Below are 17359 nucleotides of genomic sequence, written 5' to 3'. Positions count from 1 at the left end.
TCATTCAGGTACCTTCTTGGCTAACCTGACGACATCCCTGAAGTCTGGCATTGACATGGATGAGCCCCACCTCTGTGGTGTGTGCCTCCTGCCTGCTTTTGCCCTTGGCCTTGCTCTCTCCCAACATGGCCATCATGCTCCCCTACTGCTCCTTTCCCTGGCACACTCCTGCACCTGCTTCTCACTCACATTTCCTATGTCTTGTTTCTTTTGTGAAGAACCTCAAAAAATGCAGTCTAGTTCACTGATTAGAACAATTAGCTCTGCTGATCAATTATTTCTGGATATTATGTCACAGCCAATTGCATGAGGGCATCTCATTGGTAGAATGAAAGGTAAGAAATAGAGATAAAGGGTTCAGAATCAGGAAGGAAATGTGAGGTTTAGAAACAGAATCTAGACTTTGAGTCCAATATTACGAGAGAGATCCAGGAGGCTGTGGACTGTCCTGAGGATCTGTTGACATTGGGGGTAGGCAACGAATGGCTACGGCTGTGCCAAAATAGACAGATAATGGTGCTGAGACAAGTAAGACTTGGTGGAAGGAGAGCCTTCAGGAGGACAATGAGGTCAGTGCATGGTCACAGGGAGGTCAGGGAGGAGAAAGACCTAAAGCACCCTGCAGAGCAGTTTTGTTGTGGTGAGAGTCAGTGCTAAGATGGAGAGGATGACATTTGCTGGTATAGAACACTGATTTCAGAGCTTTTATCTGTTCAAGATCAGAGGAGTCAGAACAGATGGCAGAATGGGAGGCAGGAACCAATGGCAGTATTTTCTCAGGTTACCTGTGCATGCTTAGCTCTTAGTGAAAGAAGAAAGGGGACTCTATTGGTGAGAATTATGTACTTCTAGCAGGGAAGATGTAGTAGAAGATGGGGGAGCTAGGGACCAGAGCAACCTGAGTCAAGAAGGAAGAATGATGTAAGGAGGGCTTCCCTCTTAGTCCTGAGGGGGAAGAGTAAGATTACTGGGAAAGAGGTAACAAGGGAAGGGGGGGGGGGGGTCTCAAATTCACATGTTTGAAGCAGTTAAGGAGCATAGATAGCTTGGAGTGGCCACCATTTAGTCATTGCTTAGCTTCTTACTCATGGATGGATCATCTAATACATTATAGAGATGCAAAGGTGTGGATGCCTCCACCTTAAGGTAGGGTATCATTTTATAGTCCAAGTTGGCATGGAACTTGTTATATAACCCAAGCTGGCCTTAAACTTAAGACCCTCCTGCTTCCTGTGAGTGCAGGGAATCCAGGTGTACATCACCACACTGAGCTATCTTTTTGCCTTATTGTGATCTTTACAGCCTGGGCAAACAAAGAAGGAAGCCCTGCAGTGTATGTAGCACCATGGACAGACATTCTTGAGTGTCTTAGAGGTGGGTGGGTACTATCAAAAGAGGCTCTGAATATTTTTAAACCTGTGGGAACCGGTGGAACCTCAAGGTTGAGTGGTTTTTACTCTTGGTGGAAAACAGTTGGGTTTGGCCAGGTTGATGTAGCAAAAGATATGCAAAGAAGTGCAACAATGACCCCTTTTGCTATGTTACAGGGGGACCTCTTGACAAGGTAGAATTTAGCCCACTTGATTAGGAAAGAGGAGGTTAGGTGGCTCAAATAATAGAAATTACAGGAGCAGCATGAGCATTGTAAGATCCTCTAGTTCCCAGACTCCTGTTTATCAGTCTATTCTATGTAGTGTGGCAGAAAAAAGATTTTGTAAGTTTTTGAAGGTAAAGGATTTTATAATGTCAGTGAGCAGCGTTCTCAGTATCAGTAGCTTGAGCTAACTGGATGTTTACTGTGTTCTTAGCACTCTTTATGAAAGCTCAGTTTCACGTTAATGTTCATATCTATTAAAATGTGCAATGCAAAACTTTGATCTTTCAAGAGAACTGTTTTTACTGATCTGTGGTTTGTGTGCAGAGGTAATTGGCTAATAATGGTGTGAATACCTAAAGGTCTTAGGGTTCGTATAATAAACGGCACATAGGAAGTGTTTATCCTTTAAGGCTTCTCTGGGTGCTCTCTGCATTACCGCTGAGTGTCAAGACTTAAAGCATGTACATGAGTAAGTGCCAGTTCTTCCCCAAGACTGTCAAAGACAGCAGGTCTTCTGAGGAACAGCACTGGGATCTCTTGCCTCTGTCTCTTCTCTCAATTCAGTCTGCAACTGCCAGCTTGATGATTTGTATTTGCAATTGCTTCAAGAACCAGTCAACTTGATGTGGATTGAAAGAATGGTTCATTTTGGTCAACATCTGTAAAAGTACGTGGCTACTTAATACCAAGACACAAGCATGGGTTTTGTTTGTTTGTTTGTTGTTGTTGTTGTTTTTATGGGAACTCATGGATTATTATGATTAAGGTGACCTAATGTCCTCGTTTTCTGCAACAGTCTTTATTCGTTCTCCTTGTCCCAATACCCTTTTTAATAAATTACTCCCCTTTATTATCAAAAATGCTCTTATTTTGATAGTATACAGTCATTTTAATTGCAGTTCACATTTGAGATTCACGGCCTCCACTTTGTTTAATTTTTTAAATGTATATGAATGTTTTGCCTGTTTGTGTGTAAGTGCATCACATATATGCATGGTCTTCACTTTGAATCAGCCAGGGAAGATGTGCCTTTGCAGTTGGAAGAAGCCACTGCTGATTGTGTTGCACTCAGAGGTGCTTATTAGTCCTTGAACAGTTATTATGGGAACTATAGAAATTCTAACAGGAATAACAGTTACTCCTTCTAACCTCTCAGCAAATACTCAATTTACACTGTTTGATAATTGCTATTTGTAGTATGTTAATGAAGTATATAGCTAGCACATTAAAAGTCTTTTGAAAAATGCATTCTTAATTTTTTCTGCTTTGATAAAGAGAAATAAGGTGTTGTTGGGCCTTGGGTTTGTGACATACTGGTCATGAAATGTTTGTCTGACAATGACTTACGGTTGACTATTTTCCTTTCTTTAATCAGTGATCATATTCTGAGGGAGCCTGTGTGCTTAGGAGGATGTGAGCACATCTTCTGTAGGTAAGTAGTTAGAGCTGTTCTGGGTAGCTGTTTTACTAGATGGCAGTCATTCATTATCTTGAGTTGATCTTGATCACTTTTCATTTACAAATAAGAAAATAAAGCTCAAAGAGGATAAGGTTCAAAGTTAAATGCTTAGTAAATAGCTATGTTAAGTTTTTGTAAAAGAAATAATACCTTTTATATAATTCAAACAAACCCTTTAAAATTTCCCAGTTTTGAATGAACAAAATCATAGTGTTTGAAAACTTAGCAAAATAATTCTTGTAGTTAGTATTAGTTTCCAAAGCCTTCCATAATAAAATTGCAAGGACTGGGTAACTTAAAGCAGTAGACTTTTTTTGTCATTGTTCTGGAGTTAAGCTCTAATATGTGGGCAGGGCTTGTTCTTCTGAACTCTGAGGGAGACACTGTTCCATGACTCCTGCCTAATGTGTAGGCTGCTGGCTGTGTGTGAGTGAGGGTTTCCATCACTGTGACAAAGTACGTGATTTAGATAATTGAAGAGTGTATATTAGTTGATATTTGCTGCTGTGGTACCAGCCGTTAACTGAGGAAAAGCAGTGCATCATCTCACAGGTTTCTAGTCCTTGGCTCTGTTGATTTTGGGTACCTGTGAGACAGAACGCGACCTGCTGGGAGTGAGCGTGTAGAGGTGGAAGCTGCTTACTCATTGTGGGAAGGAAACAGAGAGGAGAGGCTGGGGATTTTGCACCAGCCATAACCTTTTCAAAGGTATACCACCAGTGTCTTCTCTAGCTAACCTCCATCTCCTAAAGTTCTCACCACCTCCCAAAATAGCACTGCTTAGTTGAGGACCAAGTAATCAACACATGAGTCTGTGGCCAATGTTTCACATTCAGGCCACTGGTATCAATGGGGGAAGGATTTATTTTGGCTCACTGTTTTAGAAGTTTCTGGTTCATAGTCCTTTGCATTGAAACTACATTTCTTTACATGCCTGTACCCTTTCTGTTAGAAGCCATAGATTTGTTTGCTGGGAACTGAAAACTGATGTCAGGGTAACGCATGTCTCATCATAGTAAATTTACTGGGGAGGGGCCTTACTGCTCTGCGTGTGTATCATACTGTCTGAAGCTCACTGTTTCACCATTCTGTCTAGAACAACCTCTGTTTATGTCTGTTCATATGCTTTCTGGAGTTCAGATTCTGATGAATTTTAAAAAACTCTTTTTAAGTGATTGTGTAAGGGACTGTGTTGGATCAGCATGTCCAGTGTGTCACACCCCAGCCTGGATACTAGACATCAAGATGAACAGACAATTGGACAGTATGATCCAGCTTTATAGTAAACTTCAGAATTTGCTACATGACAGTAAACTTTCAGGTGAGTAATATTCCTTCATCTTTTTGTTAAATAGCACATGAATTAATAATGATAATGATCATGTGAAGAAAGAATAGAAGATCAGGAATTCGGAGTGACAGATTTTAAGATAAGCAATTTTGGGGAGGGGGCTTTGAGGAATCATTTTGAGAAATGAGATAATTAAGTCTAATTCCTTTATAGAGGAGGTACCAAGGTCTAGAGAAATGAAATGCTCTTGCCTACAGTCACATCTAGAATTAATACAGAGGCAAGAGAAATCATTTCTTGATTGTCAGTCCAGAGACTCTCCCTAATTTACACTGGCTGCCTTTTACAGTTAGGATAATTTCTGTAGAATATATATGGTATAGTGATTTTCTTTGTAATAATGCTTAATTCATTTAAGTACACTATTGCAAGATAGACTACAATATCCGTCCAACGATCACTTTTCTAGACTGAATTAATTAGATGAGTACATTTTAAAAGAACAAAATTCTAATACTCATTTTCTTTTTCTATTTAAATGGGGGTTAATGTTTTTCAAATTGTTCTTAAGACTCTGTGAATTAACTGTATATCTTCCCATCGTGCTTTCTGCTGAGAACTAATTAGCTGTGAAAAGAAAGTAAAGTGTTTTGAATGTTCGTAATTGGATATTGGAGTTGTCTTTTTATTGACCAGATCATATCATTTTAGCATGTGTTATAGGAGACCCCTTCTGTCTGGCAGGGTGCCATAAGAGATTGGTAATGTAAAATTTTTGGCTTTATATTTCAAAGCTCTTTTTTCTTTAGATTCTGACATGACGTTGTTACTGTCAGCTACTAGTAAAGGCAAATACTTTTATTGAACAGAGGTCCTTTTTCCCCCTCTCTGTTTTTTTGAGCAGGGCCTCACTGTATAGCTCTGACTGACCTGGAACTCACTAGGTAAACTAGGCTGACTTAGCCTCCCAAGTGCTGTAACAGAGGTTCATATTATTAAGAATTAAAGTCATAGTTAACCTATGATGTTTACATTTAGCATCTGGATCATTGTATTAGATTCTTTTTTTACAAAGCTAATTCGAAGATCAAATACTTTATTTTAATTTTATGTGTATGTGTGTATTGCTAGGTGTAGATTAAGTTCACCTGTGTTTTGCAGTACCCATGGAGATCAGAAGACAGCCTCGGATTCCCCTGGAACTTGAGTTATGGATATCTGTTAGCCTCCATGTGGGTGCTTGGAATTGAGTCTGGGTACTCTGCAAGAGCCATCTCTCCAGTCACTCAACTTTTTTTTTTTTTGAGACAGGGTCTCACTATATAGATCTAGGTAGCCTGGTCCTCATTATGTAGACAAGGCTGGCCCAGATCTCACAGAGATTTGCCTGCTTCTGCCTCCCAAGTGCTAGATTAAAGCCACACTCAGCTTAGACTCCTTTCTTTAAAAATGATACAATATGTAACAGTGCTAGTGTGACTTATTATTAGATGTAAGTATATAAACGTATTTGTAAAATCCTCACTTTAAAAAATATTGTGGTGATAGCCTTTTAAGAATGTGTTTGGGGGGCTGGAGTGATGACTCAGCAGTTAAGAGCATGTATTACTGTTTCAGAGGCTCCACATTGCGTTCCCAACATCCACAGTCTAACACCTCTGGCCTCCACAAGCACCCTCACATGCTGTCTTGAGGTTCACTGTGTATCCTCCTTGCATGAGTGTTGATACAAGAATTCTCTTAGAAATAGCCCTAGTACAGCTTTATCTTAACTGATTACATATGCTTTATTTCCAGTTGATTACATTCTGAGGTACTAGGGGTTAGTTAGGGCTTCAGCATACAAATTCAGGGAGTAGAAAGAAATTCACAATTTAATCCATAAATATGTAATTTGACAATTTTAATGGTGATAAACTGGGAGGAGAGCAGAGTAACCTTGTAGGTTAATTGCTATCAACTATGGCTCATTAGAGTATTAGGTTCCTTGGGGGTACAAAAAGGAATAAGACTCCTAGGAATTCTGCAATAGTGAGGGATGTTTGAATCAATAGTATAGCTTTTATATTTTGTAGACCATGGAGTATGAAACACCTTAATATTTCATCAGTAAGATATTTAGGGAAATTGAGTTTCAAACAGGGTTCTAGATGGGACGTGAGACCTTTTAGAATATGATTTTCTCATTTAAGTAGAAGAGAAGATGGAAGAATTGTGGCAGTTCATATTCCAGAGGTCATTTTGGTTTTGTTTTCCTTATGAGTCAGTGAACTGCTCAATCCTGGGTTCTGTCTCCATTGTAGAAAGAAATCTATTATTCATCCGTCCGTCCATCCATGTATTATCTATCTATATCTCTATATATCAAGAATAATTATCCCTTTAGTTCTTATCAGCCTTTACCAGTGCTGTCTTCAACAGTATCTTAGGATGAACTGGAATTTCTTTAGAAAACTCTTCAGATAACACATAGTCAGAAGGTAAGTACTTTGGGGTCTATCTTGATTCCTTTACTCAGTAGATTCAGCACCATACAGGATATCATGTATATTTCTCATTGTTTTTCTATTTTGAGCATTTGTTTGGTTGATATTTGTTACGTTTGTTGATATAAGTTGGATAGAAATTGGCATTGCGGGACTAGAGAGATGGCTTAACTGTTCAGAGAGCTTGCTCTGTGTTTGAGGACTGGGTTCAGATCCCAGCTCCCACAGAACAAGCTGGACATCTGCAAATGCCTGTAACTCTAGTTTTGAGGAATCTGACACCGTCTTCTGACTTGTTTCACCTTTTTTGGCCTTCAGGCAGGCACAAGTGCACACGCATACACATGCACACATACACAAATAAATCTAAAAAGAAGAAATTGCAGTGTTTTTTTGCTACTTTGATAGAAAAATGACAAGCATTTTAGAGCATGAACATTCTGACTACCTCTATTTCTGTGGTGTAAAGGCTTTCTACTTTAAATGGTATTGTTTTCAACTTTTCCTCCGAAGTCATTTCAGAGCAAACCAGCTGTGACTGGTTTTTTAATTTTTAAGTTTTAATTTTTTTGTAGCATTTTTTTTTTTTTACAGTTCATTTAGTACATTTAATGAGGTCTGGTACTTTTAAAACTAAACTAAAGTGGTATAAAATAGGTAATTGTGAATAAGTGATCTTCTTTGTAATGGAAAAATGATCTCACTTTAAGATAAAGGTGTGTGCTGGGCATGGTAGTGCACATCTTTAATCCCAGGACTCAGGAGGCAGAGGCAGGTAGATCTCTGAGATCTAGGCTACCTTGGTATACATAACTAGTTTCAGGCCAACTGGAGTTGCATAGTGTGAGCGGTCTCAAAAAATTGGAAAAAAAAAGAGATAAGGGTGTGAGTCTGAATGATTCCTAAGGCCTAGCTCCAAAATTATGTAACTGTTAATGATCACATGTTGATGATGAATTCAGTGGAATGGTTGAGCATCTCACATTTTCTCTATCTTAAAAAAAAAAATCCTGTAGTTCATAATTTATCTTCGAAATGAACCTTGTTACTTGCATTTACTATAAACTATATAATTACTGTAATTAAGGTGGGTAATTAGAAAGAACTTGTCAAATCACGGACATAGTATATGGCATACTGGAGATAAAGAAGCCTGATTTATAGGAAAACGCGAATGAGCCTCTAAACATTTCAACATATTTTTCTTGGTTCAATGTACTTTAAAGAGAAGAGATGGTCAGATTTTTCTGATGGCCGTTTATGGATAATTTTATCATATTCTTTATAACATAATCTGTTTTCTACTAATAGAATTAAATTTAAAGTTTTTATTTTCCCCTTGGACCCCGTCATGTTAAATCAGACCTTGCAGGTGCTGGTCAAGTTTTGTGGAACGTGTTGGTAACAATGTAAAGAAGGCTTTGCTTCTGCTTTCATAGGGTCATGATTTGTGTTTCTCTTTTTCTGGTCTAGAGAAAGATGCTGGCCCTCTGAGGTGATTACATAGCTCATATAGGCTCTGACTTTTTATAATAGGAGATGAATGCCTGAATAGCCATGTTGCTGTTGTTATTTTAAATAGACTTAAATATTTCTTAACTTACATAGTAATCATTCTTCAGTGAAAGCGTTAATGTTACACAGATGGTAAGCAAAGTGCTTTCCTTTGTTTTTTTTTTTTTAAAGGATCTAGTTAGCTAAAGAGATTTCTAACTTCTGCTGTGAAACCTATAATAGAGAATAATTTGAAAGGCATACAATGTACATCATTATCCTTTGATGTAGATTAATGATAGCAAAATCACATTTTCTAATTGCTTCTCTTTTCTATAGCTTATTATTAAATTTTAAGAAAAAACTTGGCTAAGCAGTTCCTTAGTAACACATGCGTCTCTCTCTGTTCCTTGATATTTTGTAGTATATTCCGAAATATTTAAATTCAGAGAATAGGATTCTTTTAAGTGTCATCATTAAGAAATTTGCTATGAGGGCTGGAGAGATGGCTCAGTGGTTAGTAGCTTTGGCTGCTCTTCCAGAAGACCCGGGTTTGATTTTCAGCACCCACATAGCAGATGACAACTGCCTGTAACTCCAGTTCTGGGGGAATCTGATGTCCTCTTCTGACCTCCGCAGGTATTGCACATGGTGGGTGCACTTAAGTACATGCAGGCAATACACTCATACACACACATAAAATAAATATAATAAAATGCTTTTCAAAAGGAAATTTGCTCTGTAGAGGAAGGACCAATCTTTTTCTTCATGAAATGAATATGATAATTTATTAGGCTTAGAAGCATTCACCCACAAAAACACTTGTATCTGTTAATATGATTTATGTTCTAGCAACTGGTGTTTTGCTTTTCAGTTTTATCTTACATATGCTGCATAAAATTCAGAATTCATAGTTGTGTTTGTGGTTGCTCTTGTTCTGTTATATAAAGTGAAATGATTAAAATCTTTTTGAGCAAAGGTGTACAATAGTTAATAAAATGATTGTGTACATATAAATTACTTCACTATGTATTCTCTTTTTAAGAAGATTTATGTATATGAGTGTTTTGCCTGCGTGTGTGTACAGTGCCTGCAGAAGCCAGAAGGGGGCATTGGATCCCCTGCAACTGGAGTTGATGATAGTTGTTAGCAACCGTGTGGGTGCTGGGAACTGAATCTGGGTCCTCTGCAAGAGGCATCAGTGCTCTTAATTGCTGAGCTATGTCTCCAGCCCCTCTCTTTGCTTACTCTTTTTATAAATTAGGAATTATAATCTACTGAGAATGAAGTTTATTTCTTTAGATTTGGGGTTTTTAGTCAGTTGAATGTGTCACTGCTGTTGACATGCCTTAATTTTGCTATAAACAGAGAATTTGACTTGTTTTTGATTGAAAAGTTAACATGTGTTTAAAAAATAAATTAAAACCAAATACAACTTTTCACAGACTACTTGAGAATTAACCTTTAAGTCTTTGTAATTCTGAGTCCTTCTTAAAAAGTAGTCCTGGTAACATTTCATTTTGACCTTTTCTCTAGACTGGGGATTATATCAGAAGTGGCTTGGTTTTGAAATCTACTACTTATCACTGCAAAGACAAGACCTTGTTGAATTTAGATGTAAAGTTTCTGTGTGAATGGACACTTTATTCTGATTGTTTTGATTCCTAAGATCCTGTCTCAGAAACACTTTGTAGACCATGTATTGTTGAGTAATGACCTCAAAGGTGAAGAAGATGTAGGAATCTGCCTTCATTTAGCTGTAGTCTCGCTTTTGACAAGCTTAACTGTTGCTTGTCTTCATTGTACTGCTTCCGTTTCACCAGGAGGAAGTGTCAGCTTTTAGAGTATAAGTTGACTAAAATGGTTGTTGTTGTTAGGCAAGAATTACATCTGAAATTTCTACAGGGTTGAAAGCTAGTTATTTATTTCTTTAAAATATTTTATTTTTATTTTATGAGTATGAGTGTATTGCTTGTATGTCAAGGAGTTAGGTGTACCTGTGTTGTGCAATGCCTGTGGAAGTCAGAAGAGAGCATTAGATCCCCTGGAACTGGAGTTACAGTCGTTAGCCACCATGTGGGTGCTGGGAACCGAACCCAGGTCCTCTGCCAGAGCAGCCAGTGCTCTTAACCTCTGAGCCATGTCTCCAGCTCCTCGTTACTTATTTCTTAACACTCAGTATTTTCCATTTCTTTTCCCTTAGGGTGCTTTTAAACCTGGTAGATGTGTTTATAAAGACAGACTCATGTAGCCAAGAAATGGGAGGTGAAAGAAAGATCAGACAAAGGAAATTATTCTGAACATTTAAGAGTTGATATTTGAGTTAATTTTTAGTGTGGTAATAACTGGGTAAGCTGGCAAAGCAACAAAACAATGCTCTGTGTGATAAAAAGTGTTTTTTAAAAAGGCAGTAAAAATTGATAACATTGAGAAATCAAGGCATGAGAATGTTTAAATTTCTTTTCAAAAAACAGTACAAATTTAATTATGTTACCCTGAATAATAAATGTTCTCAAGAGTAGGCCCATTTAAAATTAATCATGTTTATTTATTTTCTTTCCTTTTTTGGTGACAGAATGTTTTTGTAGACCAGGCAGGCCTCCTTCTCAGAGATCTGCCAGCCTCTGCCTCCCAAGTACTGGGATTAAAGGTGCGCCTAAAGACGTGGTGGGTCCTTATTTTTTGAGACAGTGTCTTCCGTAGCCCAAGATAGTCTTCATTCCTGATCTTCCTACTTCTACTTCCCAATTGCTGGGATTATAGGCACGTGCCACCCTGCCTAGTTAATATTTTTATTTATTTTTTACACTGTTGATATTACAAATCCTGAGGAATGAGATGCACTAGTGGGCATTGGTTTTCATACTCTTTTTTAGAGCTCTGCTGTTAACATTTCTTTAGTTCTGTGATATAAGAAAGGTTTTTCAGAGTTCTTACCATGAAAAGTGACTTCTGGTGATAAAACTAGAATCGATGTGTTTCCTTTTATTTTTGTAGTAGGAAAAACACTTGCGCTAGCCAAGTTGATCAGAGGAATTACATTGTATGTGTTAAACTGGAGAGTGAAAATAGGCCACACAAGTCGTTTGTTATCCACTTGCTGCGGTCTTGTCAGGTGTTGCTTCTCCAGGAACCCTGCCTTACTTGTGTTCTTCTTATACTTTAATTGACCTTTTGATGATCCACTTTTGGCGGAGGGATGTGTAGCACATTGGAAGCTATATTCTGTCCCTCTGCTTCTTGGTTAAACAAACTTTGGCTCATTTTTATAAAAGATTTATCTTTAAAATGATTGTGTTTTGTGTATGTGTGTGTATGTGTCCAAGTGTGGATGAGCATATGCGTTCTGTGCCAGCAGAACCAGACACGTCCAGACGTGGTAGGTACTTTTGAGCTGGAGTTACAGGTGGTTGTGAACTGCTGAAATGGGTACTGGGAACAGACCTTGGGTCCCTTCCAAGAGTACCATGTGTTCTTAACCACTGAGCTATCTCTCCAGCCCCTTGGCTCCTCATTTTTAAAATGAGAAAATTGGACTAGAGAATCTCCAAGTTGTTTCCTAGTCCTTAAAATTAGTTATTTTATTTTAGAGGTGGGGCTTGACCCCAGAGCATTACATATGCTGTTTTTGCTATACCACTGAACTACAATGCTTCCTGTGAAATTAATTCTAATGCCTCTTTATAAATGTCAAATTGAAAAAGATATCAAAGAATTTATTCATCAATTTTTACTGAGCATCATCTCTGGTTTACCACTGGGTTGGTTTTATCTGTGTTTATATGAGGTAGATGGAGAGGAAAGAGTGAAAGTTAAACCAAAACAGGTTTACTTTTTTTATGTGGTGCTGGGGATGGAATCTCTCACATGCTCTGCCTCTGAGTTATGCGCCTTAGCCGTAGGATTATTATTATTTTTTTTAAAAGAAAAATGAGTGAACCTAAAAACCAAACCAAAGTATCACTACCTGAGGGGAGCTGGCCTTAAGTATCAGAGAGTAGAGGAGTAGATGTCTTGTTCAAGTTGTCAGGTAGGAAGGATTCGCCTTGACCCTCTTGGCTTTCTGCGTGGGCACCTACGAATTAAACTGAAAAACAACAAAACAGATTAACAAAAACAGATGCATACCTGGGAGTTCACAGAAAAGTGTGACCTTTCAAACATGTGAAGATTGAGGTTAACACACCTTAATGCAGAAGAAAAGGCTCCTATGAGAAAGTGGTTTGCAATGATTTTTATTTTCATGCCAGGGTGAGTGGTCTTCTCTTTCTTGTTTCTGTTTACTATTTTTTTTTGATTTATTGCAGGATATTGATTGATTAGCAAATGCTTTTGTTTGTTTTTATTGTTTTTTGAGACAGTGTCTCCCTGTAGCCCCAGCTGGCCTGGAACTCAAAATGTAGACTAGGCTGACCTTGAACTCACAGAGATCCACACGCCTCTGCCTCCCAAGTGCTGGGGTTAAAGGCGTGTGCCACCGTACCTTGCTAATTTGTAAATATCTTTAAAAAAATTTTAGTATCAGTTAGTATGCCCTGTTTATTATTTCTACATTTTATCTTTTCATCCTCTTTTCATTCCCGCCCCCCCCGATATTTCTGTTCCTTAGCTTTCATCTGGTATCTGGTATAATACGTACATATTCTACTATTCCACTTAATTTTATGTATTATTAGTGGACTGTAAGTTCCATGTTTTATTCTTGCCTTATATCCTGTTTCTGGAACACTGGCATATGTAGGATTTGGTAAACATTTGTTAAATGAATGACTATCTGCCTCTTCTCCAGGAGACTGTAGTCTAAGAGTAGAGAAAAGGATATACAAATAAAAACAGGTGATACCCCTTATAAGGGGAATTATAAGTAAAATCTGTTGATAGCTCAAGATGGGAGCACATTTATTTTCCTTTTTTCTGTCAGATCCAGAAGATACATCTGGGGAAGATTTATTTAGTAATGCAGTAAACAAGAAGAATTCAATAAAAATGTGGTTTAGTCCTCGAAAGAAGAAGGTCAGATATGTTGTGAATAAAGTTTCAGCACAAACTCAGCCTCAAAAGACTCAGCAAACCTCAGTGTTTGACTTTGTTTCTCTAACTCCTCCTGACGTTGTTTCTAAGCGAGCTAAAGTGGCTTCTACATCTGTGAAAAAGCAGCAGAAGAAAACTTTAGCTGAGATTAACCAAGAATGGAATTTGGGGCCCGAGCAAGAAGGTAGTGAACCTGATTCCAAACAAGAATTTAAGGAGAGACTGGTGTCTTTCTGTAGCCAACCGTCTGTTATTGAGAGTCCACAGATAAACAGTGAAATAGACTTACTAGCAAGTGGCTCTGTAGCTGAATCTGAATGTTTTGGAAGCTTGACTGAAGGCTCTTTACCACTGGCTGAGCATATTGTGTCTCCAGAGATTGAGAGCAGCAGTGAAGGGACTCCTCAGAGCAAGGTCTGTGTGCAGGATCGTTGCTCAGAGACATCTTTGTCGTCAGGGTACAGTGGAAATCATGAAAGCCTTGGCAGACCTTCGAGTCCCACTCGTAAAAGATCTGAAAGCAACATTCCAAGCACCAGGAGAGAGTTTGTCAAACCAAGGATGTGTACAGAAAGCATACTTTTGCTGGACTGTTCCTCCCCACCTTCAGGCAAACTTCAGGTTGATGCCTCACTCGGGAGAAGCAATAATGCTTCAGATGACTCCCTTAGCCTTTCACCCGGTACACCCACAGCTACACTGAATAATTCAACTTACAGACAAATGATGCCAAGCCCCTCCACAGTGAAGCTGTCACCCAGTAGCCGTGTGACTGGGAAAAGAAATCACAGAGGAGAGACTTTGCTTCATATTGCTTCTATTAAGGTAGGATGTTTACTCAAATACAATCTTGGAATGAGACTGTTAGTCAGCTTTTTGTTACTGTAGTGAACACTTGAGATAATAGAAAAGGTTTACTTACCTCATAGTTTTAGAGGTTTCAGCCCATGACTGGTTGGCCCTGTTACTTTGGACGTATCTTGGTATGTTTGCGGTGGAACAAAGCCTCATGGTTGAGAAGCAAAAGAGAGAATGAGGAGTGGGTGGGAATCTCACTTTCTCTTCATGCCCAGTGACTTGAAGACCTTAATGTAAGTTAGATGCCAGTGAGGAGGTGGGGAAAGAGAATCTGCCAGTAGCCACATGCTAGGGCTTTCATACTCTGGACAACTCAGAGCTTTGGAGTTACCTGTGGTGATGTTCCAGGTGATTTCTGCAAAGTATGACTTTTTGGCCTCCTTGTTACATGTATCTATTTTATACACATATACAAGTGATTATAATCTTAATGTTGTTAATGCTTCATAAATATAAATAGCTGGTTAATTAGTATGTTTCATTCATTTTTCAGATTATTAGTAAGAATGTAGGGTGCTATAGTTTGTTTTCTTTCTGGGAATGTTCAGACCACCAACCAAGCATCCACTTATGTTGGTAGAGAATTATCTTCCACGTATAAGAAAATGTATCTCTGTTAGTGAGGATCTCTAGGGCCTAAAGTCTAGACTAGGGGGTACTAGTGGACATATTTTCAGCTTTGCAAGCTGGATAGTCCATATCACTGTTCACCTGTTCCATCCTAGAGCAAAAGCACCCGTAGACATTAAATAAACCAATAAAGCTTGAATTCAGAAGCTGGCCTACAAACCATAGTTTGTATTGTGGTGTTCTAGACATGGAAAAAAGTCAAAAAAGAACAGACAGGAAAAAATAGTGGTGTGATTCTGTCTCGGTGAGTTTTCTTCGTTGATATGTTCATGATTGCTTCGTATGAGTTTTGTCAGTTTACTTAGAAAGTCTTGCCCAAATTAAAGCTGCCCATTTTGTTTTCTTGAACCTAATTGTTGGATAGTATTGTCATTAGTTGACTGATTCTGATTTACTACATTTAGACGATGCATTGATTTCTATTGTTTGTTATTAAGCCATGAATTAATTAACAATTGTTCTTTTAAAAATTTATGAGCTAAATGTAAATCTCTACCTGTTTATCTTTTTGCTGTCTTGTTTTTAGATCCAAACACAGGCCCTTACCATGCTAGGTAAAAAAGTTTTACCAGGGAGCTGTGTTCTCAACTCCTAAGCTTGATTTTGGTAGACAGAGTTAGGAGAGGGAAATTAGTGGGTTTGTCAGTATAGTTCTCTTTTGTAAATAGTTTTCATTTAATTCTTACCTTGATTTTCTCATTGTAGACAAGAATGAACTACCTAGGGATACTAGGAATCCAGATACTGCAGTTCAACTGTCTTATTTATGCCATGTGCCCACCTGCTTCAGAAAATGGTTGAAAACACCTTAATGTTAAAGCTTCTATAAAATGTAGCAAGGAGCAGGAAAGCAGGAAAGTTATTTCTGCATAATGAATTTAGATTTAGTGACCTTTAAGGCAGCCAAAGCAAATAAAGGGAAGTACCAGGTTTTGTGCATTCAAAAGCTAAGGTTTTTCTTGGTTGCTGCTGTGGTTATTTTTTCCTGAAGCGCATAGGCAGGCTTTCAGCTTCCATGGCTCATTTGTTCTCTAAGGCTTCTGGACCCACGGTCACTCCATTCAGCTTCATACATTTGGGCAGAGAACAGAACACAGCAGTAGTTTTTATGTTCCTTTGCTTACTGTAATTAGGGCTTTCCAGAATGATCTTTGAACTTGGGAACATTATTTCTAATATTTTTTAACATCTTGCCCCAAACCTACCTCTAGGCATCATGTTTAGCTATAGCCTCTCCGTAGCCATCAAGCTGGGAGCAGCGTTTTGTTGCTCTTGAATTTCTGGTTTATTCTTCTGTAGCCGAGACAATTCCCAGATTCTGGAGACTGTCAGATTCCTTAGTTGGTGGCCCTTTTCCTTGATCTTCAAATCCTGCCACAGCAGGCTCCGTCCTCAAATTCTTTGACCCCTTTCATGCTTCTGATGTACCTGGAAAGGCTCTCTGCTTTTCAGGAGTCCCACACTTCGATCAAAGATGCCTGGACCAGGCAAAGTACTTTCCCCATCCCCAGTGTTCATGCCCTGAATCACATTGCAAATTATGTTCTTTTCTAGGATGGTTTTTCTAGTTCTGTGAAGGATGTCTTTGGAAATTGGTCTGTGGTTTTGTTGTTGTTGTTGTTGTTAGGTCTTTTTTTAATCCAGTTTTGGTATCTGGCTAATAATGACTTCATATAATTGAGTTTGGTATTGTTCTTTCCCTTTCTGTTTTGTAGACTAGTTCGAGAAGTATTGGTGTTAGACTTTCCTTAAAAGTTTGAGGAATTCACTAGTGAATCCATCTTGTCCTGGCCCTTTCTTTGTGTGAAAACTTTCAACTGCTGCTGCAATTTCATTGCTTGTTTTTATCTTCCGGTGTTAATTTTGATAGATCACAAGTTTAGACAGGTATCCATTTCTTCTAGATTTTCTAGCCTTTGGAATGTAAGTTTTCAAAGTATCCCAAAATAATCTTCTTGTTGTAGCAGCTTCTCTTTCATCTCTATTATTCGTCTTCTCTCTTTTTGTTAGTTTGGTTGGAGTCTTGTCAGTCTTGTTCATCCTTTAAAAAAACCAACTACTTGATTCTATGCATTGTTCTAATCAATTTCTGTCCTAATCTTTGTTCCATACTATATTTACTGGATTTGGATTTGGCCTAGTTTTTCTAGAGCCTTGAGTGTGCATCATTGTTTATTTGCCATCTCTGACTTTTCTTAAAAAATACTTATTTGTTATGTGTGTGCATGTGTGCATATTTGTGTTGTGTGTAGGTCAGAGGATAACATGTGGGGGTCTGCTTCTCTTCTTCTACCATGTACGTTCTGGGGATTGAACTCAGGCTGGTAGGCTTGCGGCAAGCTGAGCCATCTCATCGACCCTCTTTGAGTTTTTAAATTATAAGCCCTTAGGGCTGTCAATGCTCCTCGAAGGATCTGGTAGGTTGTGCTGTCATTTTCATTTGTTTCCAGGACATTTTAAATTTCTTCCCTGAGTTCTTCAGTGACTTTCTTTTCTTTTCTTGATATTTTATT

The 17359-nt window shown here is 38.3% G+C and overlaps 1 protein-coding gene across 3 annotated transcripts in view; it reads left to right on the top strand.

Moving 5' to 3' along the window:
• The window catches only part of Bard1 (BRCA1 associated RING domain 1), a 75305-nt gene that overhangs the window by 9415 nt on the left and 48531 nt on the right, over positions 1–17359 (top strand). For 2 of the 3 annotated variants that reach the window (XM_029560012.1, XM_017796249.2), the window contains exons 2-4: positions 2973–3029; positions 4229–4377; positions 13249–14183. In XM_029560012.1, coding sequence (XP_029415872.1) covers positions 2973–3029; positions 4229–4377; positions 13249–14183 — 1141 coding nt within the window. The remainder of the gene's footprint in view (positions 1–2972; positions 3030–4228; positions 4378–13248; positions 14184–17359) is intronic. The other variant, XM_029560014.1, reaches the window with a different exon arrangement.

The sequence above is a fragment of the Nannospalax galili genome, unplaced genomic scaffold (assembly GCF_000622305.1).
Source record: "Nannospalax galili isolate Female #2095 unplaced genomic scaffold, S.galili_v1.0 scaffold127, whole genome shotgun sequence".
Classification (NCBI taxonomy): domain Eukaryota; kingdom Metazoa; phylum Chordata; class Mammalia; order Rodentia; family Spalacidae; genus Nannospalax; species Nannospalax galili.
The sequence above is the reverse complement of the archived record's forward strand: the minus strand, read 5'-3'. Positions and strand labels throughout refer to the sequence as shown.